We start from the raw sequence: 25,479 nt of genomic DNA, 5'->3' as shown, positions 1-25,479 counted from the left end.
TATTTTGTTCTGTGAAGGAGGAATTTTTGTATACTTTTAAAGTACTTTTTTTATTTTCAAAGTTTCATGACCGTCTGAAATAGTTTTTTACTAATATTTGAAACAGTACTAACAACATGTTGTAGAATTAATTAGTTCGGAAAAATAAAAGGTAAGCTTTTAAAGGTGGAGTCAACAGTTTCATCGGCATCGTGTTCATCATTGTGAACTATGTCATATCACCTTTATTTTTACAATTTAAACTTCTCCCAAGTATACAACTTTACATAAAACACGGCCTAAAATATATTTCCTTTCTATAAATAGCTCTCAATGGTATTTATTTTGATGTTATTAAATAATGTGAAGATCAAATTCTTAGCCTAGGCCTAAGTCAAAAGTCAGTAACAAGCCTTTTCTCAACTTCACGACACACTTTGAACATAATTAATTCAATAATTTAATAATATAGTTATTTGATAACTGTATTATATAGGTACCTTTTTTTGCTAAATTTCGAAACTAACCTAACTACCAATCTAACCTAATCTAACTAGGTAAGTTGATCTTTTCAGACTTGGGAAAGTTAAGTTTAGTTACAGTTACAAGTTTCGCTCTTTCCTGAAATGTAAACTTAACAAAATTCAAAAGTAGGCATAACCGATTACAGTTACAAGTTACATGCTTCAAAATTTTAGAAACACTAAAAGACACGGCTGCACTTTAGTTTACGACCTACACTCAATTGAATGAAAAATATCGATATAGGCCTATAGATTATTCGATATATCGATTATTTCATTTGGTTTGTTAGGTTAGGTTCGGTTTTGTTGGTTTGTTAGGTTCGGTTAGGTTCGGTTTTGTTGGTTTGTTAGGTTCGGTTAGGTTAGGTTTTAACCTCACTAATCAATCTCTTGATATATCGAATGAAATAATCGATATAAGTTATCGATCGATAAATTCGTTCGAATAAGTGTAGGACGTAGGTAAACTAAAGTGCAGCCAAAGACACTGAGTAACATTTAAACCAATAAAACACGAGGCATAAGTTATTGATAAGTCATGACACTTAGGCCTAAAAAAAGTTAAGTTACAAGCTAGGAAATAAGTTAGTTTGAGCCAGAAAAAATCTTGATTTTACCTTCGCATTGCTGATCTTAAATCTTAACCCCTTTTCATTTACGGTTACTATAATATACGGATAAAATCAATCTTTTCACTTAAAAATACCTAGGGGTTTTTTTTACAAAAGGGTAACCTCTAAAAAGCATCACTAATTGAAATGGTATAAGATTACCTGTATCCGTATATGTGATCATAAAATTTGTTGTATTGAGCAACCGTTTTCAAGGTTAAATTCTCATCATCAGACTCTTGTTGTCACTCTTGCATGATCGGCAAGTTTTAGAAACACACAAAAAGACACTAACATTTAAATCAATAAAACACGAGACATATTGATAAGTCATGACAAACCGTCTGCCCGTGCCCCGTCGTGTATGGAGTTAGTTCCCGAATTTATGTTAAAATCCATATCAATAGGTCTTGTGTTTTATTGATTTAAATGTGTCTTTTTGTGTGTTTCTAAAACTCGCCGATCATGCAAGAGTGACAACAAGAGCCTGATGATGAGGTTTGCCAGGGTTGTACGAGATAGGCTTCTTCAAAGAGCCTACTACTCCATGAGAGAGTATTTTGAAGACAAATGGTAGAGTGCACATCACCTCCGTAGTCACCCGCCAAGTTTTTATTTGATTTTTTGAAACTTTCAAATTTGTTTCCTTGAAAGATACAAGTATATTTATTTTTTGTTGTAAATAATTTTTATTTATATTTAAAAATTCACGCAGTTCATCCAGCTATGCTGGTCAACAACGCAGCTTTGGTAATAAGGTAATAGGTAATAACCTTGAAACCGGTTGCTCAATACAACATATTTTAAGACCACAGACGGAAACAGGTAATCTTATATAATTTTAATATTCAAGAAGTGATCCTGGACCAAAGAACATCAATATGAACTAATTGAAAGCCTTTAAATTATAAGGCAAACGCTAAGTTACAACCACTCGGTTTCTTGGAAATTTTAAATGGTCGGGTAAAAAGTTATCACAGATTTATCTAAAATATTAGCGCTACAGCTTCTCATGCCGCCAGCATGGGTAGCAGTCTCATGTGTGTAGCATTGCCTGGGTTATCCCAGTCGCACCACTCAAAATTTGGATGTGTTGCAAGCCCAGTGCTTAGCATCTCAGACTTGGACGGGTTAACTTCCTGGCTCTTAAATGGGTTTGGACCCCTCCCCCCACAGTAAGCGGGTGTAAGTTTGGACCCCCCCCCCCCCCCCGATCTTTAGCGTTTACATTAACCAACTTTGATTTCAATTAAAAATGCCACTGGCATAAATATAAAGAACCTTATAATGCTGTAAAGTAGTGTGATGTAAACCTGCAATGCATGTTTTGGCTGTTATCCAGGACTCCGCCATCATCAGGCTACGAAAGGATCCACTTATAAGGTGTCGTCAGAACAGATTAGCCTATCTGTCGGAATGAATATCCAGTCTACAATTTGCCACCTGGGGCAATTTACACATATGTAGTCCAAAAGCCATCTGTGATTGATTATTTCTTAATTTTTGTGTGAACGTGTAATCTGTGTTTTTGTGTTTTAGCTTATTTTGAGAAACGAATCTTTTTGTAGCCTGGCGATAACTGCTGAAAGGGATGTAGGTCTAGCCAGGTTTACTTCACACCCCTTTACTGTAGGCCTAGGCCCATGTCAAAAATTATCAGTTATATTTTTGTCATACAAACTTAGGGACATAAAATTGTATGCTTAAGTAGGCCTATACAAAAACAATGCTTTACTGTTGTCTGTTATCTCAGTTGATTCATGATTAGTTAAAATTCAAAAGTAGGCCTAATAATTTACAATAGTCTTTTTCCTGGGTACCAGTTAGATGATAGGCCTTAATGTGTTTTAATTTAAAAGCTAGGTACTAAAAATAGGGGGTTGCTACATATAATTATTCATGTTTTATTTAAAGTTTAAATTTACCGTAAATCTATTTGGGAAAACGAGTAGGCTCTCCCATTTGTGTTGTAGATAACTCATTACTGATAACATGTTATGTTTGATAAACCTCTAATTATGTGACTTGAATGAAATGAAAGGTTACTGTTTTTTGTTGAGATTCACATCATGGTTGTTATCATTTGCCATGTTAAAGTGTTGTGATAGTAAACATCTTGTATTGGATTTGTTTCTACACATATGGAGTTTATTAAGGGCAAGTAAAATTACTGGTAGGCTATTTAATTTGATCTACTTCAAGTCTTTAACTTATTTTTGTTTGGATATAATTTACACAGTAAAAAATAATTGTACAAATTCTATTAAGGACACAGAACTGAAGCATTTGTACCAAAAATTGAGGACAAAGTTGGAAATGTTGTTGTTTTTGGAAAACATTTAACAAAAGTCACATTTTGTCAATATGTTTGAGGTCTGTCTATGCACATTGAGCTATTGTTGACATGCCTGGATCTACATAGAGTCCGGACGTTTCCATCAATACAGCATGATCTTAAAATTAAAATAAAACAAATGCCCCTAAAAAAACAATTACATACTTAAATGAACTTGGGCAAATTTAAGCAATGAAAAAATGCTTACTGGTCTACATTAGTACATTTTGTAAGGGCTACCAAAAACGAATTAAAAAAGTTTTGAAAAACTAAAACTAAGTTTATTAGTAGATATTAGTTTTATTCATTCCAAAAAAGTAGCATATTATTAAAAACGTACTTTTAAATATAGTAGTGTAGGTACCAATAATCATATGCATTGGAATGGCATTCTGTACAAACCTGAAGCTTGATATTTTAAGTTGACTTACGCCTATAGAACTTATAGATAGGCTATGCATAGAGATTTCCCCTTCACAAATTTCATCATACCGGTACTGCAGATGTGGATTCTGTATAGCATGAAGTGTTATACATTTGTACATTTAATTTTAAGCATGTAATCTTGGTTGATGTTTATTTTAATAAATACTGGAACGTCAATTTCTGTCCAGGGCATGTCCATGCAAGATGGATCTACTGACAGCTCAGACACTGGTGTTTGAAACACTACAACAAGCAGCAAGTCAAAACTCGGACGTGCTCAAACCTGCCGAGCAAAAACTAAAAGAGTGGGAAGGTGTCCCTGGGTTTTACACCATTCTTTTTGTAAGTCCACTTGTTATTTTGTTCTTAAAAAATACTTGTTAGCATAAAATCGTTTGTTGTTGACACATTTCACTGAGTATTACATTAGAAGGAGATTCCCAATGTGTGATTACCAAAGAACTCCGATGTATCAATCATCATTTAAACTTCATATAATTATACCTTTCTACTTACAATTAAATACTATAGGCCACTAGGCCTAATCCTACTTATTTTACTAAGCAAAATGTTGAGATTAAGTATAGTACACACCCTCTCATGTGGACACCTCCGAACCGGACTCTTGTTCAAACTAAGAATTTTTTATCCCTCAGAAGTTATTAGGCCTACAAAAATGAATGAACAAATTTCAATACAACACATGTATGTAACATAAGTAAAATATAGTGTAATATAGTAAAAAAATTGAAAGTTGGTGGCTCAGTCGGTAGCGTCATGGACTTCGGGCCCAATGCAGCGATGTCGTGGGTTCGGATCCTGATCACTGCCTCTACTTTTCATCAATACAGTTCACCCTTGTAGCCTACTGTACCGCTCACCCTTTAATTTGCTGGATACGCTCCACGCATAGGTCCATAGCCTATGTAGTCGGGTAAATGCAACGATAAAAGAGGCTGTTAACCTCTTTAAAAAAATAGTACTGGACAACATAGTAATGGAGCAATAACAACTGTACCAAACTGCACCAGACAAATAAGTTATGACTTATTTTTTATTCCTGGATACTTACAAAAAAATGCTGGGGAAGCCTATAGGAGCGTGTGTGTCATATGCCAATAGTCGTCTTAACAAAAAATGAGAGTAAGTTTACTATGTACCTATTCTAAGTATTCTTGTCTATTCCTTTCTTCTTCTCTAAGTTTATAATGTTTTTTTGTCTTTGCAGGATATTTTTTCAACCCACACTGTAGACGTCAATGTCAGATGGCTTGCTGTTTTATATTTTAAGAATGGAATTGAGAAGTACTGGAGAAAAGGTGCTACAAAGTGAGTAAAACCCTCACTTTAGCTATCAAATAATGTTGTTTTGATCTTCTTAACAAAGTTTATTTCACTGTCTACATTGAGTACGAATTTGGGCTGGAAAAAACAAATTATACTAGACCTAGTTAAGTAATAACAAATTCTGTACTAAACATAATTTCACTGTAGATTCATCAGATACAACCGTGGAAGCTACCTCCGCGCCCTGGCAACAAGAAAATTAATACCAGTCCGGTCGGATAGTTGAAACAACGTAAATTTAATCATATCCAGTTGCTCGAAAGTAGTCTATAAGTTATATTCAAGGCCAGATTGCCAAACACTTAAAAAAAGTTATAAACAAAATATTTGCAAGTGCAGAAATAAACCTCAGTATTACCGAAGGGTAATCTTTTCAATATAATCACACATTCTTCTGCTAAGAATTTTTTCCCCACTTTCTTACCCAACAAGGCCTAATGGAAACAAAGACTGCAGTCTGAAGTATTTTAGACTGCCACCATTCTATACAACTTATGTTTTTTAAACCTAATAATTATTGTTGTCCTTAATTTTTGCAAAATCAAATTGTTATCAAAAAGTGTAAGAGGCATTTAATCTTAATCACTATGTTGAGCATATCTAAAAAAATTCATATCTGTTAGGTTGCCATCCCCAGATGAGTTATTTTGCTTGTTAGTTACGTTTGTAATGAACATATCATAAATTATCACAATAGGCTATATTTTTAGTAGGCCTATGCCTGTATCTATTCATTATCAAAATTTAGGCCTACTTGTTTGTTTATGTTTTAGTGGCATTTCAGAAGAAGAGAAAGCAGGGATCAGACAAAAAATAGCCTCCACCTTCAATGAACCTGTGAACCAAATCGCCGTGCAACTGGCAGTAGCTATATCTAAAATGGCCAGGTAATCTTGTGGTATTACATTAGATTATCTATTGTGCTGAAAATAACTTCGGTTTTATTGAAAGTTGGAATCAACATAATCAAGTTATAGACACAGTCCTAACTACAGAAAACAGCTGTATTAGTCAGTAACTAAGCTACCTGGGATTTTATTCCATTCTATACAGTGGCGTAACTACTGGGGGGGATGGATGAGGGGGATAGAACACCCCCCCCCCCCAAAGGCAAAAATAACAAAAGAACTGTTGACGAAATAACCTCCTCCATAATGGTTTCATAATGAACATTGTTCACAGAGGATCAATCAGGAATTGTCGCGGGTAATATCATAATCTTTGGGAATAAAATCGGGGATTTCCAGTGGCGATTACGTGGAAAATCATCATTAGGTTTGCAACGCTGCCGCTCATGCACTGTAAGCTTAAGTTTTCAGCCTGTTAAAATCAATTTATAATAAAAACTCAGTAGATACGGCTCTTCACGCGCAGCTCAGTAGGCTACAGTACAACAAAAACTTACAGCCTCAATTGGGTTGATTTTTGGAGTTATTTTGAACATGATTACACCTCTGGAATGCCTGAAAACGCGAGTTTTGAGTTCTAGTTTTTCAAAATTTTCCGAGAGGAAATTTTTCTGGACCCCTCTATTTACTGCAGGGTATTCCATACCCTCTAGGTCCCCGGTGTTGGGGCTCCTCCATCTCTCTCCCCCCCCCCCCCCAAAGCCATATGTTCTAGTTTCGCACTGATTCTATACTCATCCTGCATCCAAAGCCTAAATATGGTACACACCTAGAAGGCATTGCTGTTTCAACAGTAATGTTAATAATAATAAAATTACACCTAATATTATACCTGAAAAAGGTAGTCACTCATAATATTGCATGTCTTGTTTTATGACAACCAAACACCTGTTCAGCCCAAGAACCCAGTCTATGTCAATGCAGTTATGAAGTTATACTAACTGCTAAAAACAAGAGTTTTTAAGTGAAAAATCCATAACCAGCTCTCTTAAAGGAAAATGAGGGGGTTTTAGCCTCACAGGCTTAAATAAAAAATAAAAAAAATACCAACCCATTGCAGCTTAAAACAATTGTAATGTTTAAAAATATATTAAATTTATATATATTTGATAGAAGAGTTCTCCACCTTCCAGGCATAGTTTGTTTAAAGTTATTTCAATTAAGTATCCCATTGTAAACTGAATGCTTGTTATTATTATTTTTACCATTAATATTCACTCTCATCTTATATTTTTGTAGCCATTATAAAAGCCCTATTAATATTGCCAATTTTGATACTATTTAATGTAGGCTCATCTTTATTAATAAATATAAGTTAAGATTATGAACATGAATATGCTGCACAGATTGGACTGGCCAAGAGAGTGGGGCTCGCTGATGCCGACTCTGCTAGAGGCAGTTAAGCTGAGTGACCCCCTACAGCAGCACCGAGCTTTACTTACTCTGTATCACGTCATCAAGGCGTTGAGCTCCAAGCGGCTCATCGGCGACCGTAGGACCTTCCAGGAGCTCACTGCCAACATCTACGGCTTCATGCTGGCTATGTGGGAGGAGCACACCTGTTTGGCTATCTCTCAGGTGAGTTTAGTGTAGTTTTAGCAAGGTTGTTTCGTATAAAAGGTACCTTCGCTTTTCCCATTTTTTCTTTTTTGAGTAAATATTCTAAAAGGAAAATGAGCTATTGGTTTTATTTAGAGATTTGTCAATTCTTGATACTGAGTTGTATTTATGTCTTTCTTATGCTTAATTAGATTCCTTCTCATCCTGGTAAGCCTGTGCTCTATGTCACTTGCAAATAATATGTTTAATTTGACAGTAATTGACAATTATTATCGAGTATTTAAACTTAATCACCTTTTTTGTTGTTTATAGTTTATATTCAGTAGCTAGCTTTTTAGCCATTAGTGATACAATTGTGTTGATTAAATATAAGCAAGTGGTTGATAGCATTAGCAACAATTTTAGGTAGGGATGGACGGGATTGAATTTTTAGTTCGGGACGGAATGGGATAGGGTTTTTATTTCCTTCCCAATTTTCGGGACGGGACGGGATTTTTTCCTGTGACTTTAAAAGGGTTTGTTTTAAAGTCTTGAGTATTGCGGTTAACAAAAAAGAAAACAAAAAATCTATTTTTACCATTTGTGGCACTAATCTATAAAAACAAATAATTGGTAAAAATTTACAGGTATAGAAAAAACGTTTTGACTGAATAATGTCATATCATGTATCAGAAGGGTAGGTTATTATCTATATTGTGTATGTAATTTAATAAATCAAAAATGTATAGTCCTGTGAGTGTTTGGATTTTTAAATTTTGAAAGTGTAATTTACAAGGACTTCTAGTACTTAAGGTATTGTAATATACCTTACAGGTATTTTGAAACAGACTATCTCTCACTGCATTTAAAAAACTGTGTAGAGTTGCCTGAATTGGTTATGAGTAAAAAAATTGAGCTTAATAAATCCTAAATTTGTACATGTATGTAGGAATATTGCTACCTAACACAATACCTCGTGGTCACGGCGCGTTCATGGAAATGACTCGCCGTCGCGATCGTCGAAATGACTTGCTGTTGTGATCGTGAAAATGACTCGCGGCCACGGCAAAATCGTCGAAATGACTTGCGGTCATGGCGCGATCATCGAAATGACTCGAGGTCACGACGTGATTGTTGAAATGACTCGCGGTCATGACCCGACTGTCAAAATGACTCGCGGTCATGACGCAATTGTCAAAATGACTCACGGTCACGACGCGATCGTCAAAATGACTCGCGGTCATATCGCGATTGTCGAAATGACTCGCGTTTGTTGTAATACCTTCGCCTCCTGCGTTCGTGGAACTATCGTGAACATCTCTCGCGATAGCGGCGTCATCATCACTTGCAAAGCGGCAAAATCGCCGACGATCGGATCAAATCCCATCCCGAAAAATTCCCGAGTAAAATGTAATCCCGTCCCGAAAATGGAGAATTTTTTCCCCAAAATTTCCCGAAATTTCGGGACCCGTCCATTCCTAGTTAGCAGAAATGTCTAATTAACACCTAAAAATCTTGATAAAGACTTTTCTTTCATTGCTGATTTCGTTAATATTTTTCCTGAAAATCTTTTTATTTTCGGGCCTTTGATTTCAACCCACAAAGCAAAAAAAAAAAAAAAAAAAAAAAAATAGCATTCAATCATGCAATATTGGTTATAATTAGTGATTGTTGTTGAACCACGTTGAGCTGGTGATTCCAAAAATAGGCTAAACTAAAGAATATATTATTTTCAGCTCCAGAGTGTTGGGCCTAACAACAGTGAGCCCAACAAATGTTTAGAGAATGCAATGCTATCATTGAGGATTCTAACAAAACTGACAATTCATGGACTCAAGAAACCTCATGAGTTCCCAGATGCTAACACCTTCCTCAAATTGGTCTTTGAACGGGCGAAAACAATGTTGCATTGCAGTAAGTTACATCATTCTTTGCTATTTATTAAATCATTAAAAATTGAGATGCGGCCGCTACTTAGCGTATCTAAACCAAAATGTGAATGAATGATAAATGTTGTTCCTTATTCATAAAACTCAAACAAAATTAACAACTTGGTCCATCAGCTAACTGTTTCTTGTGGGTTTGTATGTCATGGGCTCAGAAAGAACACAGGAGAAGATAGGTAAGGCTTCAGCATCAAAGGGTAAATAAGCTCACTCGTTCCCCTCTGTCTGAACTCTTCTACTAGACAGAAGGCAACTGAGACGGGTCAAAGGAATGATCACAAGTCATGGTTACCTGAAATAGCACCTACATTTCTTAAGATTAGTGTACCTGTTGCCCGAATTCGAGCAATTGCGAAGTATTACCATTACCACTACCAACTGGCGATCGTTGACCAGATGTCTGGATTGATCTTGTAAGATAAAATTTACAAGCGTGGTTTTAAAACTTATAACAGTTATAATTTTTGATGACTTTAAAAGAGTCGACAAAGATTATGGAAATATTCACAATGTACATAAAAGTTCGATCTAATAAATTTCTTGCTTATATCTTATTTTTCAAAAGCTGATCTGGTTATTTAGTGTTCTTTACAAATGTTTCCCACTCATAGCCGCATTAGGTTTACTTGGTGGTGTTCTATGACTTTCCTATGTTTTCATAGTTTGCAAATCGGCTCTTCTAATGATTGCTCAAGAAATGCAGCTCAGTGTTAATGCAGTTTTCTTTTTAGTATATCAAATTGTCCAAGCTTTTTAGCTTTTTCCATTGTAATATTTACACTAGCCCAAATTCAAAAAGTAAATATTTAATTTCAACCAAGTCAGTAAACCTTCATCAGGAGGAGCTCATAGACAGGATGCTGCAGTTCATCAAGCACCTCAAGTTTGACAGGCTCGAAAGTACAAAAGGGAGAGTGTTAAAAACCCTCATGTAGCTGATGTTCCTAGGAATAAGGTCTGCTCCATTCAACCAATCGGAAATCAGCTAATTGGTTTTTTACAGGAGTATCAACCAGGGGGGAACTTCAGTCTCAGGTGGAACGTTGTATTGTAAAGTTGACAAAAGTTCTTCTCTCTGTGCTGGAGAATCATCCTCTCTCATTTGTTGATTGTTTGCCGGCTACGCTTAACTTTACCGTTCACTACGCTTTCACACCAGAAGGCGCACCACTGTTGTTTGAACGCTTCCTAATCCAGTGCCTAAACCTGCTGAAGGGTATTCTACTATGTCCGGAGTACAAGCCTGCCAAAATTATTGAAGGTTAGTATTTATTTTTTAAGTGATATGCATTTTAAAACTTTATGAAATAAATGGAAATTTTAAAAAAATCTGTAATTTTAAATATATTATGGATATACAAACAACTAGGGTGAAAGGCCAGATTGAACTTAGGGTAATATACCCTACTTATATATCAACTTATATATCATGATTTATGATTGTGTATTTTAGGTAACATATTATATTTATATGGGCTTGCCTATGTGAAAAATCAAGAGTTTAGACCTAAAATAGTCATTCAAAATTGTTAATGCCCATTATTTTGTGGGGTATGCTAGTATCTATCCCTTTCCTTTATTTATGTATCAGCTTGATACGTACTAAGGTGAATTTTTTTGCCAAGTTTATTTCAAATTCTTTTACTAGCTCTATTAGAAAGAATGGTTATTCAGTAGTGATATAATGTATTTTTGCAATTTTACAAAAAATGTTGTATGCATAATGTTAATGTTATAAACATTTGCTATTTTGATTTTGATGATAAATAAAAATATACCAAACCTTTTGACTTCTTTTCAGAAACCAAAGAGCCAGACACACTAAGGGCTCATCAGATCAAGATGAGCTTTTTTGAGACGCCCATCCTGAACATTATGTGCCGCAAACTCATAACACACTACTTCCTTCTGGCTCCTCAGGACCTCCAGCAATGGGACGCCGATCCTGAGGGCTTCGGTAGGTCACAGGTCATATACCTTATTGGAATTTAGAATATAGTATTGGATTTTAGTGGAAGGAGTTCTGTATTTTATAGGGAGTTCTCCTTGCATACCTATCCCTTTTTTACTTAAAGTTTAAGGTTGGAATCATCAGGAACATGACTTTGGATCTCTTAGTAGCCAAAAGTCATCAGTAAATGGCAGCCTCTTAACCACTAGGCCAGCAGATCTCCCTTGTTTCACTTACAACATCCTCATCTCTTTTTTAAGTCATATTGCTTATGTATTGTGGCACAGTTTAACAATTGTTAACTTTTTAAGTTGACATAGACTCGCAGGCAACATTGACTGTAACCAATTTTTGTTTGTTTATTTTTTACAGTTACTGACGAGGGAGGTGAATGTTGGAAATACAGTTTAAGGGTAAGGAAACATTACAAGTTAATACTATAGAAATCAGTGAGAGTTTTGTAAGGAAACAGTTTGGGTATTATTCATTAGATAATTTTGATTTTGCATGGCTTATTTATTCATCTTCTAAAATTTATTGGATGAATTAACTGACTATTTTATGTTCCTTTAACACTTCAAATCATTTTCTTGCTGAAGGTTCTATACAAACGGTTAACAATGACTATGTTTCAGTTAGCGACACATACCTTTCTAAAATTTCTCTATTTTCAATATTTAATATATTTTTCAGCCTCAAATATCTATCTATATATTAATAGGCAAGCATGTTTCTTTAAAACCTTTTTTCTCAACTCGTGTGCATCGCAGGGAAAATCCACGCATACTGTTGGAAAGATATTTTCCTGTAGATGTGCAGAATGCCTTTAAAAGTTAAAATAGGTTAACAAATAAGCACAAAAAATTAATTTGAAAACTTCAAAAAATTAACATGGGCCATATGGGTTGCCATGATGGTGACGAAATAACAACAAAATGTAAACAGAAAATCAAAACAAATGGAAGAAATTCCAATCACTTGTTTTATTTACAGTGTGGGGAGAAAATAGAGAAGTCTGTACATTAATTATTTTTGGTCGAGTTTCGACCACAGGACGATCACTAGTGTAATATAAAAACGTACGCACAGTAAAACTCCAATCATCTTGATCAATTTGGATCGGACACCATCCAGATAATGGAAATCCAGATAGCCTAGTTGGATTTTCAAAAATATGAGTTTGAATTATTGTAGTTCTACTGTATCATTAGATTTATAACCTGTCTTAAATCATATGTTTTTAATTTTTTATCGGTATGGCATTTCTTTGTGGGGCACAGCTTCAAAATCAAACTTGGATATATTACAAAGATTTCAGTCAAAATTACTAAGAACCATACTGAAAGCCCCTTGGTATGTATCCAACGTCACCATTCACAATGATTGCAAAATTCCATTTGTTACTGAAGAAGTTATGAGCTGCAGTAAAAAATACATCTCCAAGCTTGAGTATCATCCAAACCATTTGGCCCTCAACCTCCTAGACAACAGTCAACATGTCTACAGACTAAAAAGAGAAAATGTTTTAGACCTTCCGACTTGATTTGTACAACATGATTTGTACTCATGTTTTCTAATTGTTATTTTATTTATATAAATGCCATCATATTTACTTATTGTTTAATGTAAAATAGATTGTAAATAAAACTTTGTTGAAAAAACAACTGTTTATCAGTAAGCTCTTATCCATCTAGACTATTTAAATTAAAAGGTCTTATAAGTTAAGTTCAAGCATTACATTTTTGTCGCCCCAAACAATGTGATTTTATATAAATCGAGGCGTTAAAGGCATTAGATGATAAAATTATTATGTTTTCTTAATTAAAGCAAACTTAGTACTTTGTAGATGTTTATTATGGTAAACATCTAAAATCATAAGCAAAAATAGTGTACAAAAAATATTATAAGGCAGTAAATAAGATCTAGTAAAAATCCTTTTTTAAATATTCTGTCCCACAATCATACACTCTTTGCTACAATCAGGCATAATGTACACACTCCCACATTGCCTCAATTGTTGTATTGTAATATTCTTTCAACACCATTGTAAGTCGGTTAAGGGTTTCTTCGGATTTAACTGTGTATTCAATATTTTTGTGTGTTTTGTTTACTGTACAGCCATGCACAGAGACACTGTTTGTCGGACTGTTTCACGACTTCCGCACAACGTTGAGTCCTCTACTGCTGCAGTTGATCACGGAGAACCACACTCCAGTGGATCCTCACAACCTGGACGCTATACTGGCCAAGGACGCTGTATACAACGCTGTTGGACTGGCTGCCTTTGACTTGTATGATGAGGTGAGTCACCAGCCAGTAGCGTCTCAATTGTCTGTTTAGCATGACTGGACTCAGATGTAACAACATTGAAACAACATCTTATCCAACCCTTGACTACTCTGAAGATAGACACCATATTTGACTGTACTTTCTCTTTGTTTATGTGCTCTGCAGAACCACACAATTCATTAAGTCCTCATACCTTGCATATCTCCCTGATCCTCTTCTCATCTCAGTCTCAGGGCTTTAAATTATCCAAAGCAGCTGGATGAAATATCACACTCCACCAGTACAGTAGATCTTGGATGAATATAACCATAGCCACTTTTAATACAAGGCAGCGGAATTGGTGTGTGGCTACGCCACACCGGGATGGCAATTGCCAAGGGAAAAACAAGAATAACAAACTTGTAAACATAAACATTGCTCGTACGCTTGATTATAAATAAGTGCAACAGGTGTTTTCAGAACGGCTAACTGCAGCTTTGCCACTTTTTTCTCGTCGCGGCCTTGTATTAGAGGTGGCTATGTTGTAACACCAAGACACTAGTGAACAGTTTCAATCATAAAAAAAATTAAAGATTATAATTAGATCAATTAAAATTCAACTATTAAAATTCTAATTAAAATTTGATAAGTTGGTGATGAACGACTCGGAAACAGAAAAGCCACATTTGAGAAGACAAGGTTGGTCCATGGTGATCACCTGCCTGTAAACAACTCTTAACATGATAACAAAAAAGTAATGCTAGAAAAACTATTGATTCTAGATTGGGGGAATTTTGTAATAATTTGATTGACTGTAATACTAATAGAATTTAAAATTAAAGGTTTTAAGGTGTCACTGACTTAAAACAAAAGACTTCCAATACCACCGTAAAATTCACAATAAATATGAGTTAGACCTTTGGTCGAACTGGATATGAAAAGCACATTAAAACATACTTTGTTTATGATAAGAAGTTGATCTAAAACGCTGCTTAAAATTGTACAACAGGGTTTTTTGTTTATAACATTTTCTATATAAAATTTTTTTATAGGTTAACTTTGACGAATGGTTCACAACTACATTGAGGACAGAGCTTCAGATGAAAGAAGGAAACTACAGGGTTATCAGAAGGAGGGTAAGTGTATTTTGGTTTTGTTGTTCAAATGAATCCGTTGTTATTTAACTTATCAACATAACAAACCCAAGTTCTACAACGGTTAAAGGCATTTAATTATGCACTAAGAGAAATAGTTCTTTTAATATACTGTACATTTAAATTGATAATGCCACTAGTTGAATAAAGATTTTTATTTTGAAGTTGAATTTGATTGTGGCAGGTTGCTTGGCTAGTGGGACAATGGACTGGAGTGAAACTATCATGTGATCTGCGGCCAGCTCTGTACGCAGCAATGTTACCTCTGCTGCGTAGTGACGAGGATATTGCAGTAAGACTTACTGCCTGCAGCACCATCAAGAGTGCCGTCGATGACTTTGAATTCAACTCTGAACAGTTCATGGAATACCTAGACCCACTTTTTGGCCTTCTCTTCGCTTTGCTCAAAGAAGTTCACGAGTGTGATACAAAGGTGGGTTGTTGTGAGATTTATTGTTAATAGTTCATGTATAAAACTTTGAGTAGGATTTGAGTACTTGTAGAACAAAATAGAGAATAATAATACCTAATTAAGGAACAGCCAAGGATGAAAAAGAAGGATAATGGACGGAGAAAAGTAGTTTAGTAATTCAAATGAAAATATTAAATTACAAATGACGAAATATTGGGTGAAAAGATGAACACCAAAATTAACTTAATAGGTACCTACTAAATTTGTCAAAATGAAGGTCATAAAAATATATTAATTAAAATAAACAAGGATGCTCTTTTAAAAGAGATTGAGTTAAACTTCCTTACCTCTATCGCCAAGACTTACATAAAATAACAATAGACGTATTTGGTAGAAGTGGGCAGGTTGGGTAAATTCCTTAAGAGGTACATATTTAGTAGTCATTTTGTTTGTTCCACTAATATTTAACTATTTGTGTGTGTCCGTCCAATAACAACTAGCTCTGCTCTATACGTACATTGTATTTATAAAAAATTAAATCAATGAATAACTTTTGGGGTTTTATTAGTTCAATTCAAGGATCCATTTCAACCCATGTAAATCGTTATCTTTATTTTACCAGTTTACATAAATTAAGATAATTTGTCTGTTTGTCCAGATGCACGTACTGGGTGTGTTGTCGTTTGTGGTAGAAAGAGTAGGGATTGCTATCCGTCCCTATGCCAACTCTTTGGTTCAATATCTACCTCTGCTGTGGCAAGAATCCACCGACCACAACATGCTGAGATGCGCAATTGTATCTACCCTTGTACATCTAGTCAAGGTAAGGCCGGTCAAAGTGATAGATGTAGCTACCGGTATTGATAGTTTATTCCTCTAAAGAAAGTTACTTGGCTTTGGAATTCATTTGGAAAGGAGAGGAAACAAATTTAACCTTCCTACTCAGTTCCAGTCTGCTCCTCAAAAGTCACTTCAGAATTAAAAGTTACTGTATGAGTTACTTAGTAAACATGCAGTGGTTATTCTTGAGCCTTACCACAAACTCATCAGTACCACAATATCGTTCCTTTTAGGCATATTTATCCTCAGATGTGGAGATGATGAGCATTTCTCTTGTATTTCTCTTGCAGGCTCTGGGGACAGTGTCAGAGAGTGGGTCCCTGGCACAGTTCCTGCTAGGTGTAATACAACTATCTACAGACACACAACAGCCCAGTCATGTGTATCTGCTGGAGGATGGACTGGAGCTGTGGCTTACTCTGCTAGAGAACTCTGCTACTATCTCTCAACCGTTACTGGGCCTGTACAACAACATGACTCAACTGTTAGGTAAGCTAAAGCTATAATTAACTAGCATTTTTAAAATGTATACATCAACATCTTGTTGTGAAAGGATAAACTAATTGGTTTTACTGTGGGTTAGCTAAAAAGTTGTGTCATCGTTCAATGTCGGGCTAGGAGTTGGGCCAAAATCGTGATGCTTTGGAAAATGTTGATATTTTAAAATAAGCCTATTGTAATACTACATACTGGTTTATACAATATTGTAGGCTACAATATTTCCTTCAATATCGGTGAAATTGCACACATCTTCCGAGATCACATTAAAATCATAAACTCTCTACAACATGGCGAAGTCAAAAATACCTCTGGCCATAGCAAAATCGTTAACATCTTCAACAGTCAAGGCCAAATCGTGAACTTCTTCTGTAGTCATGTCATAATCGAGAACATCTGTTACGATAACTGCAAAGTTGCACGTGCACTTTTTCTGTGACCTTGGCAAAAGAAACTCAATTGTGATCACGTTAAAATTGAGATTTCCTTTTACAGTGTAAAATAATACCTTTTCCTGGGATAACAGAAAAGCTGTGGGTAACAGCCCCAAACAAGGCAAAATCATGAATTGTCTATTGCACAGTTAGCAGTCCCTCTCTGCGATTGCAGGTTGAGACAGCTTGCAAACCTCTAACTTAAATTACTCAACCTGTGCGAAAATTATTTCCGCATTGAACCGATTCGTTTGGCCAACTGTTGGCCTGACCCGACCTAAAATATCAGGGACCCGTAGACTTGTAGTACCTTTAGGTATATGACACATGGTCAAGCAATTGATGACTGTAGAGATCATACATGCGAACCGGAAATGATTGGCTTACCAATCATACAATGCCCAAGGTACAACAGAGATACTCTATTTGGTAGTTGTATGATTATGCATGTTGCTTGTAAGTCCTCTGGGTAGCCGAGTGGGATTGATTTTGGTCCTGGAAACCATTTGTCCTTGGGCTATCGATGATTTATCTATTTTATGAAAGTTTGGTGTCTAACACTTATTTTTATTGAGGTTCATAATATTGGCCCCAGTTAAAAAATAATTAGTGATACTCGTATGATATATATATCACTAGTTGGTATGGATATTAATCATTGTGTTTTTTTTCCCAGAACTTTCATCAGAAAACTTAAGGACATGCTTTTACATCATTCAAGCGTACATCCTCTTAGCACCTGAAATTTTCTTACAGGTAAATTTATAAATGCTTCACACTGGCAAGTAAACAACTGATAAAAGGTACTACGTAGTATAGCAACACACATTACTGATGATGTGCTCATGTAAATGTGTAAGTTTTAGTACCTTGACCTTGACAATTATGGCTGACGTTTTCTAACTCTAAACATTCAAACTCTTGTTTCCATAACGTTTCACAGTCTAGAATGTGACTCCTGCTTCAGGTGATATCGAACTTGACATGAACATTGCACAATGAATACCCAAACCGGATCGGTAAGTGATCTTGTAAGGGTTTTTGGTTCCTTTCCCAAGGCAGAGAGAGATTCTATTCAAAATTAAAATTGTACTACTAATCAGTGATGGAAATGTAAAATATTTGTGACAATTTCTGTAGACATTTTAAACTCAACCTTATGAACATGAAGCAATGAAGTGTTGTTGTGTGTGTGCAGCACTACGGAGAGCAGGTGATGCGCAGCTGTATGTACCTGTTGACTGACATGCGTAGTGAAGGTATTGTGATGACCATGAGACTGCTGGAGTTGTGTCTGAAAGCTAACCCGACTAGAGCTGTCACTCTGCTGGAGCCTGTCTATCCCAGGATATTCCAGTGAGTCCTCCTTATGTTGACTTTGCTTATGTGCCTAGATAAATTCAAGATTGAACTTATAGTTTAAGAAAAGGATAAAAATGACAAATTGAAATTGAGATCGCTTAATTTGTGTTCATATTCTATGAATGTGGCAACATCTCTGATTATCCCTGCAATCGCCACAAAATCATGTGATCGTGGTATCATCCCGGAGCATCTCCTGTGATTATGGTGATCATTTATTGCGGCCAAATACATTTCTCATTGGATTTCTATTGGTTTTTACCTTATTAAATTATATGAACATTAATATCAGGTAGAAGACAGAAAAAAATGGTTTCTTTAGAATAATTTAGATTTGTATTAATTGAAAAGAGAATTCTCCTGGTGGTCGGTAACCTATTCCAAGTAGAACAAAATTGACAGTGTAAATATTTTGTTTTAGAGCTGTGTATGTTGGTGAAGAATTCCCAATGGTGATGTCTATGTATCTTTCCATTATTGCAAGAGTGCTTCTCATCTCGAGGGATATGTTTAGTAGAGTGAGTAAAAGTCCTTTATTTGGTAAATGATTAGATCTTCAGTTTACAAGACAAGCTCAAATCAGTCAAATCCAGTTTATTTTTTGATCTAGCTGACAAAGTGTTCATATGCTTGGTACATCTCCAGCTGTAGTCGACTGTGTATGTACTTTGTCTACAGTTAAATTTTAAAAAAATACTGAAATTTAAAATCCTGCCAGTTGTCAAATATGATCCTGATTTTAAGAAGCCCCATAGATTTTGTTTAAACAATCATGACCTATTGGAAAAAGAAATTATGAAAGCTAAGGAAGGCTATGGTGGAGTGATTTTTTTAAACTGGTTAAACTGATTTCACAATGAATGCTGAAAAATTTAAATCAGCAACAAAAAACTGAATTTTTGTAAGAATTGCAGAATTCTGCCTTCTATGCAGAAGAGATAAATTAGTTTGTGCAAAATCATGATAAATTAAATATTTCGACTATTCAATTTGTTAAATAACTGTTTTTTTCGGATAATCGATCGTTGTCAGTAAAAATGATATAGCCTGCGTTATTCTAAATTAAGATTGGTAACATTAAAATACATTATTACATATACAGTATTTTTACCAGCAATCCTGGTCTCCTGCAATTTAAAAAATACCTGTAAGCACATCTTGCGGTCTCAGTTCTGTAGGCCCTACCTTAAAAATTATTCTAGACTACAAACTGTCCAAGTAACTTGTTTTTTATTTTTTATTTTAAAAGTCTGTTATTTAACAGACATCACTATTATTAGTTATTCATAATAATTATGAGTAATAAGCTAACTGATAAGCTAATAATCTAACTGATAAGCTAATAATCAATAAGCTAACTGTTTAACAAGACATGTTTGCATTCGTGAAGAAGATTCTTCAGATTTCCCATGTGTCGTAGGTGGTGGTTCACCTGGCTGAGTCACTCAAGGTGACTCTAGAGTCAGTCACTTCCAAGATCCTGGACGTCTGGTTGGACAAGATGTCTCTGGTCACACAGCCGGAGCGGAGCAAACTTCTGTCACTAGCACTCGCCTCCTTGATAACTTCACAGAGCCCGTGAGTAGACATTCCATTGAACCAGCTAAAGCCAATTTAAGCCTATTTCATATTCAAGTCACACAGTTGAATCAGTTAATCACAAAGTGCAGTGCTGTAGTCAATTAGCTCAATTGGTCAAGTAGTTTTCACGTTATTGACATACTTGAAACATTCATATCTATAATATTAGTTTCATCCATCCAAGTCAATGACTTGATCAAAAATTATTAACACACTAATCCGTTTCCCAGAAATTTCGTTGGCGTAAATCAAACACAATAGTTTTTTTTTTTATAAACATTTTGGATTAGATCAAAATAAAGTCAATAAGTTGACAAATTATGCACTTAAAAATAAAATCGCCCTATTCTCACAATACCACAAACATACCTAACTAAACAGTTCTCATTGTGTTTTTTTAAGCTTGTTGCTGCTCAGTTCATTTAAATATTGCAGAAACCCCATAACTAAAATTTTTGCAGTTGTGTGATTTCTGCACCAAATGATGTAAGTTATTTCAATTTGTACATCATTAATATACTAAAAAGGAAAAATTAAATTAAAATTAAAAATGTTATGGGGTATCTACAATAAACGATTCAAATTAGCTCGTAAAGTCATACCTTTAAACAAAAAATTAATAGTGCTGCAACCTATTCGTAAACCTTGTATCTTTATAATGCTAGAACCAACTTGTTTAACTGAAACAGCTGTTAAGACTCATTAATTCCTTTTAAATTATGAATGCTCATAATATTAATATGGGAAACTCCAGAGCCACTGGGGGAATCCCGAATGTCCGATCAGAATAAAACCTACTTAGTTTTCCTATTTAATGCCTAAAGAATCAGTGTACAAAATTGCAGCCTCCTAGGTAAATGGGAAGTAGGAGAATTAGTGATGAATGACTGAGTGAGTGAGGGCTTAGCATTTTATATGTTTAGATATAATCAGGAATCATTTGTTTATTTTTAGTGCGCTATGACAGTGGCTCGATTCTGCAACAGTACATTCCCGACTATCCGAGCCCGCATATTGTCCTAGGTTGTTATACCTAAAGTTAGTTACCTAAAGATGACCTCAAGTGATAAGGGATATTAATGGCGTGTGATTCTCTTGGAAAGCCAATCGGCTAGTAAGGATTTTATTTAGGAACACAGTTCAGCTAGCTTGTGAAACCTGAGAAAAATTAAAAAGTCCAGGAGCTGATGGATACACAATAATAGAACACTAAACATAACAATGATATTTCATCCTGATGTATAAGACTTCTTCAGAGAGAAAAATCAACCTACTTTTTCCCCTTCTGCCTGCTCTCTGAAGAAGCCCTACATCAGGACAAAATATCAGTGTTACATTTAATGTTCTTTTATTGTGTATCTATTTTTATTTATGCTCTCTTATATGCTTGTCTTAGTTTACACTCATTACATCATATTTCGTACATATAAAATCTCTTTGGTTTAAATGTGTTGATTTCAGGTTTAACAGTTTTATTATGTGTTTCAGGGTGGTGTTGCAAAGGTTTTGCAGTATTTTATTGAGTGTATCAGAAGTTCTCAATGATATTACTCGAACTGATGATATGGGACTGATTATTGAGTGAGTGTTTTGCTTTATTAGCAATTCATTGGTTACACAACTGTAGGACTCAACTCTCATAAATTTGTCTACCTTAGAATCATATTTAAGGGAAGTCGAGTGCCTTATTAAGAAGTTTCTTTTGAAAAGGTGTAGAATTTAGCTAGCTTAACTGGAAAGTTAGAGTAGAGTCTAAATTGTTATAGATACTCAATAAAAGGTCACATAAGATATCTCTGATATTTTGTACCTCGTGTAAGTGAGTAGACTCCAGAAACTCAGTACGGTACTCTCTGAAATTCTACATTTAGATGAAAAATTAGTAAAAGCATTTATAAGCCATTCTATAAGTTTATTGAAATAGATCTTAGTCAAAACCATTATTGTTAAACATTTCCTTTTTTGATCAATGAAATTAGTTGTTTGAATTATTATGTGACATTTATTTTCTATTTTCAGTTCAATAATGTGGAACGGAGATGACCTGAGTCCGAACAGTCAGTATGACAGTGATATTGATTACAAAACTGAACACGACCAAAGAAGAGAACAGCTGGCTGCCTCGGACCCTGTGTACCAACTTGAGCTGCAGAAATACTTCGGCGAACAGGTGAGAATTAGATTATTGGATCTTGCGGGTGACTACAGATTGTTGGAGAATGGAGATGACCATAATATTGTTCTGATTCTAATGTAAACAGTTTTGAAATGATTAAAAATCAATTAAATTATTGAGATTTATATTTAGATGTAACGTCATAGTTAAAACTTGACAGGGTTTTTTTATTTCACAATCCTGTTTTTTTATTTCACAATCCTGTTTTTTTATTTCACGATCCTGAATCAACCACTTGACGAATTTTCATGATTTTGTGTTGAAAGGAAGATAATTTTGAGAACTAGGAAATGTCAAAGCCATAATTTTAGTTAAGGGTTTCAGTTTTTCTAGAAATTAAGGTTATATTTTTAAAAAGTCTAGCAGCCGACACTAACATTCTAGACTAGCTTGTGGTATAATATACAGTAGACTCCCTCTTAACCGGACTCCTCGGGACCGAGGCCAGTCCGGATAACGGCTTTTACGGTTAAACCAACGTCCCCAAAATCTTGTTAAAACGGACCGTTTAAATGCATACTCTATACAGTATTTGACCTAAAATTAGGAGAGCATTGTATTTAGACACGTAATCACTGGTCTCAAATCTTTCCCACGAGAACAGTCGTTTCAGTACACTTCCTGCCAATCTAGTACGGTTAAACCGACTGATAAAAATTATCTGGATAAAGAGATGTCACTTCTACCGAGTGTAGTCCGGTCAAACCGATGTCCGGTTAAAAGGTGTCCAGATAAGAGGGAGTTTACCGTAATACCATTTGCTTAACGTAACAGTTGTAAACATTCAGTATGACACAAATTCAGCATTTGGATAAAAATGAAATGGCATACGTAGGGTTGACTTATTTATACTATGTCTAATGCTATGGTCATTGATACGCTCATGTATTTATATAATATCATTGACTATAAACACACTTTGGGAGTATATGTAATCAATGGTTGATCCTTTAACCCTTTAAGTGTCACCCGCCCAAAATTGGGCGAGTTTGTAGGCACTATGTTTTGTTTGTTATTTTGATATGCGTAATCAATGCCCCGGCTTACTTATACTAACTGTTCAGCTAATTCAGAGCTTCGTGGTGACTGTTAGAGACGGCCGTTTAGTGATGTATTTTTATCGTTATATGTTGTTTCTCTAATTCTCTCTGACTGACACGGAACTGAAATAAAACAGCTGTCGTTAGTTTGCAAATGGCGAATTGTTTAGGTTTTGGTTTTGTTGTTGATTGCTGTGTAGTGAATTGTTCAAAAATGGGTTATGATCTCCGTTCGAGTGTATGCGTAAAGAAACATAACTCTAGAACACTTATTTTCCAGCTGAAAGAACTGCAGAACCAAGCCGGACCTCTAGTCTTTGCCCAGTTGCTGCAGACTGTTGACGCCGATACGTTGCAGCAAGTGAGGGACTACGTTCCTTTGTAACTAACTCAGATAATATTATTGTACATTTCCATTGTTAATAAATGTAATCAGATTGTATTTAGCATATTTTACTAAATAATTGTTTATAATAACTGTTCTGTAACTAATTATCAGGTATACCGGGTTGTGAATTTCTTTCAGTTAATGGCGAGAGTAGTAAGCTTTTAGATCTGTACAAATAGTGTTGTTTTGTTACTGGAGTTTTTAGAACTAATGTTACTATGATTTTTTTACGATTGCATCCTGGAGTTGGACAATGTTGTTACTGATGAGATTAGTTGATAGATGATTATGTTGTAAATTATCTCTAAAATGAAACATTTTATCCTTTGGACTAAAATTTATAATTTGTAGAAATATTGATATCTGTTAAATAATTAGAGAATGTAAGAACAAATTTTAGAGAATGAGTTTGTCAAAGAAAAGAAAAGCAATAACAATGTTAACGCAATTAAAAATCATAGCTTGGTAAGTAATAGTATTGATGAAATAATATTTCATTTTTGGAGTTAAATTGTATTACCATTACAATAATTAAGAGTGTTGTCATAACCTCCCCTAATACAAGGCCGCGGCTTTGGTGTGTGGCAACATCATGCCTATTGCTATGGTAATAACAGAAATAACAAAAGGGTAAACTTAAACATTGCCTATACTGTCCATTATAAATTAGTGCAACAGCTGTTTTGTTTTGACGGGACAGCGGTGTTACCACTTTTGTCTCACCGCGGTCTTGTGTTTGAGGAGGCTACGTGTTGTGTATAATGTTTTGAAAACTAATGGCTGATTTTTTGTTGGTCTCAAGTAAAGTCAATAATAAATTTTAAGGTTTGTTTGAAAATAACCTAAACCCTCATTATTGAGCAGCTAAGTTGTGTGTAAATTGTAAAATACCTTTTACTAATTAAACTGCGTTTTTGTAATTAACTATTTATTTTGTACATGAATTTTAACTTGGAATAATAAATTTTATTGGTAGAATCTTGTATTTTTTGGTTTGTTTTACGTTTTACAGTCAATAAACGAATTTAAGTTAGGTTACAGAGAATTGCAGGGTAGGCTATGGTTATTGGATAAAATAACTGACAGAAATACATTTTGCTTGATATTTTTTGTGTAAAAAAATATTTATGATGGAAAAAGTTGTAATGTGGAGGTCTGATTTTTTTAAATAAGCAGGTATGTAATATTAAAGATTAGAACTTGATTTTATGAGAAATTAAATCTTTAGCTTTAACTATATTTAAGATTTGATTTATTTTAGATAAAATGTCTGTTCATAGAAAAACCCCTGGTATTTATCAATTTCAACTAAGCTGCCAACTTATTTTTAAGTATTGAGTTTAATAGAATCCATGTGTTTAGAGAAGGGTTCATAATTTTTAATGTGAATAATAATGCCACCACTATTCTTAGTTACATTGAATTAATAAAACTTCTTCAAATCTAAAACTGGCTATTGATAATATTGAAGTAGAAATTGAGAAAAATGCAAGTTTCACATAATATTACCAACATGAGATCATGTTGAACTAATCAGAATGGTTAAAATAATACTCATGCTTAATGACCAGCATTATAGAACTCATGAAAAACTGAATGTGTTTACCTATTTACTCTAGTTATAATTTGTTTAGTCCTTGAATTAAGACTTTAGTTTAAGGCTTGGATACCAAAATATTGAAGCATCAGTAAAATTCTCAAGATTGTGTGCCATGTACTGAAGCTGATATGTAGTTCAATAAAATTATTTTTTGTTTACA

The 25,479-nt window shown here is 34.7% G+C and overlaps 1 protein-coding gene across 1 annotated transcript; it reads left to right on the top strand.

Moving 5' to 3' along the window:
* LOC129003234 (importin-11-like) lies at positions 1 to 25,479 on the top strand. Its single transcript, XM_054431528.1, has 21 exons — positions 1 to 151; positions 4,064 to 4,217; positions 5,104 to 5,204; positions 5,996 to 6,109; positions 7,477 to 7,708; positions 9,406 to 9,583; positions 10,619 to 10,876; positions 11,417 to 11,572; positions 11,939 to 11,979; positions 13,685 to 13,867; positions 14,887 to 14,970; positions 15,173 to 15,421; positions 16,059 to 16,223; positions 16,531 to 16,729; positions 17,849 to 17,928; positions 18,371 to 18,528; positions 18,956 to 19,052; positions 19,955 to 20,112; positions 21,604 to 21,696; positions 22,135 to 22,285; positions 23,612 to 25,479. Exons 2-21 carry the CDS (start codon positions 4,080 to 4,082, stop codon positions 23,714 to 23,716), a joined length of 2,940 nt encoding a protein of 979 aa, XP_054287503.1. The 5' UTR covers positions 1 to 151; positions 4,064 to 4,079; the 3' UTR covers positions 23,717 to 25,479.

Source organism: Macrosteles quadrilineatus, unplaced genomic scaffold (assembly GCF_028750875.1).
Source record: "Macrosteles quadrilineatus isolate MER2022 unplaced genomic scaffold, UCM_ALF_1.0 Scaffold_9__3_contigs__length_116548681, whole genome shotgun sequence".
NCBI classification, from domain to species: domain Eukaryota; kingdom Metazoa; phylum Arthropoda; class Insecta; order Hemiptera; family Cicadellidae; genus Macrosteles; species Macrosteles quadrilineatus.
Note: the sequence above shows the minus strand (reverse complement) of the source record. Positions and strands in the feature narration are given on the sequence as shown.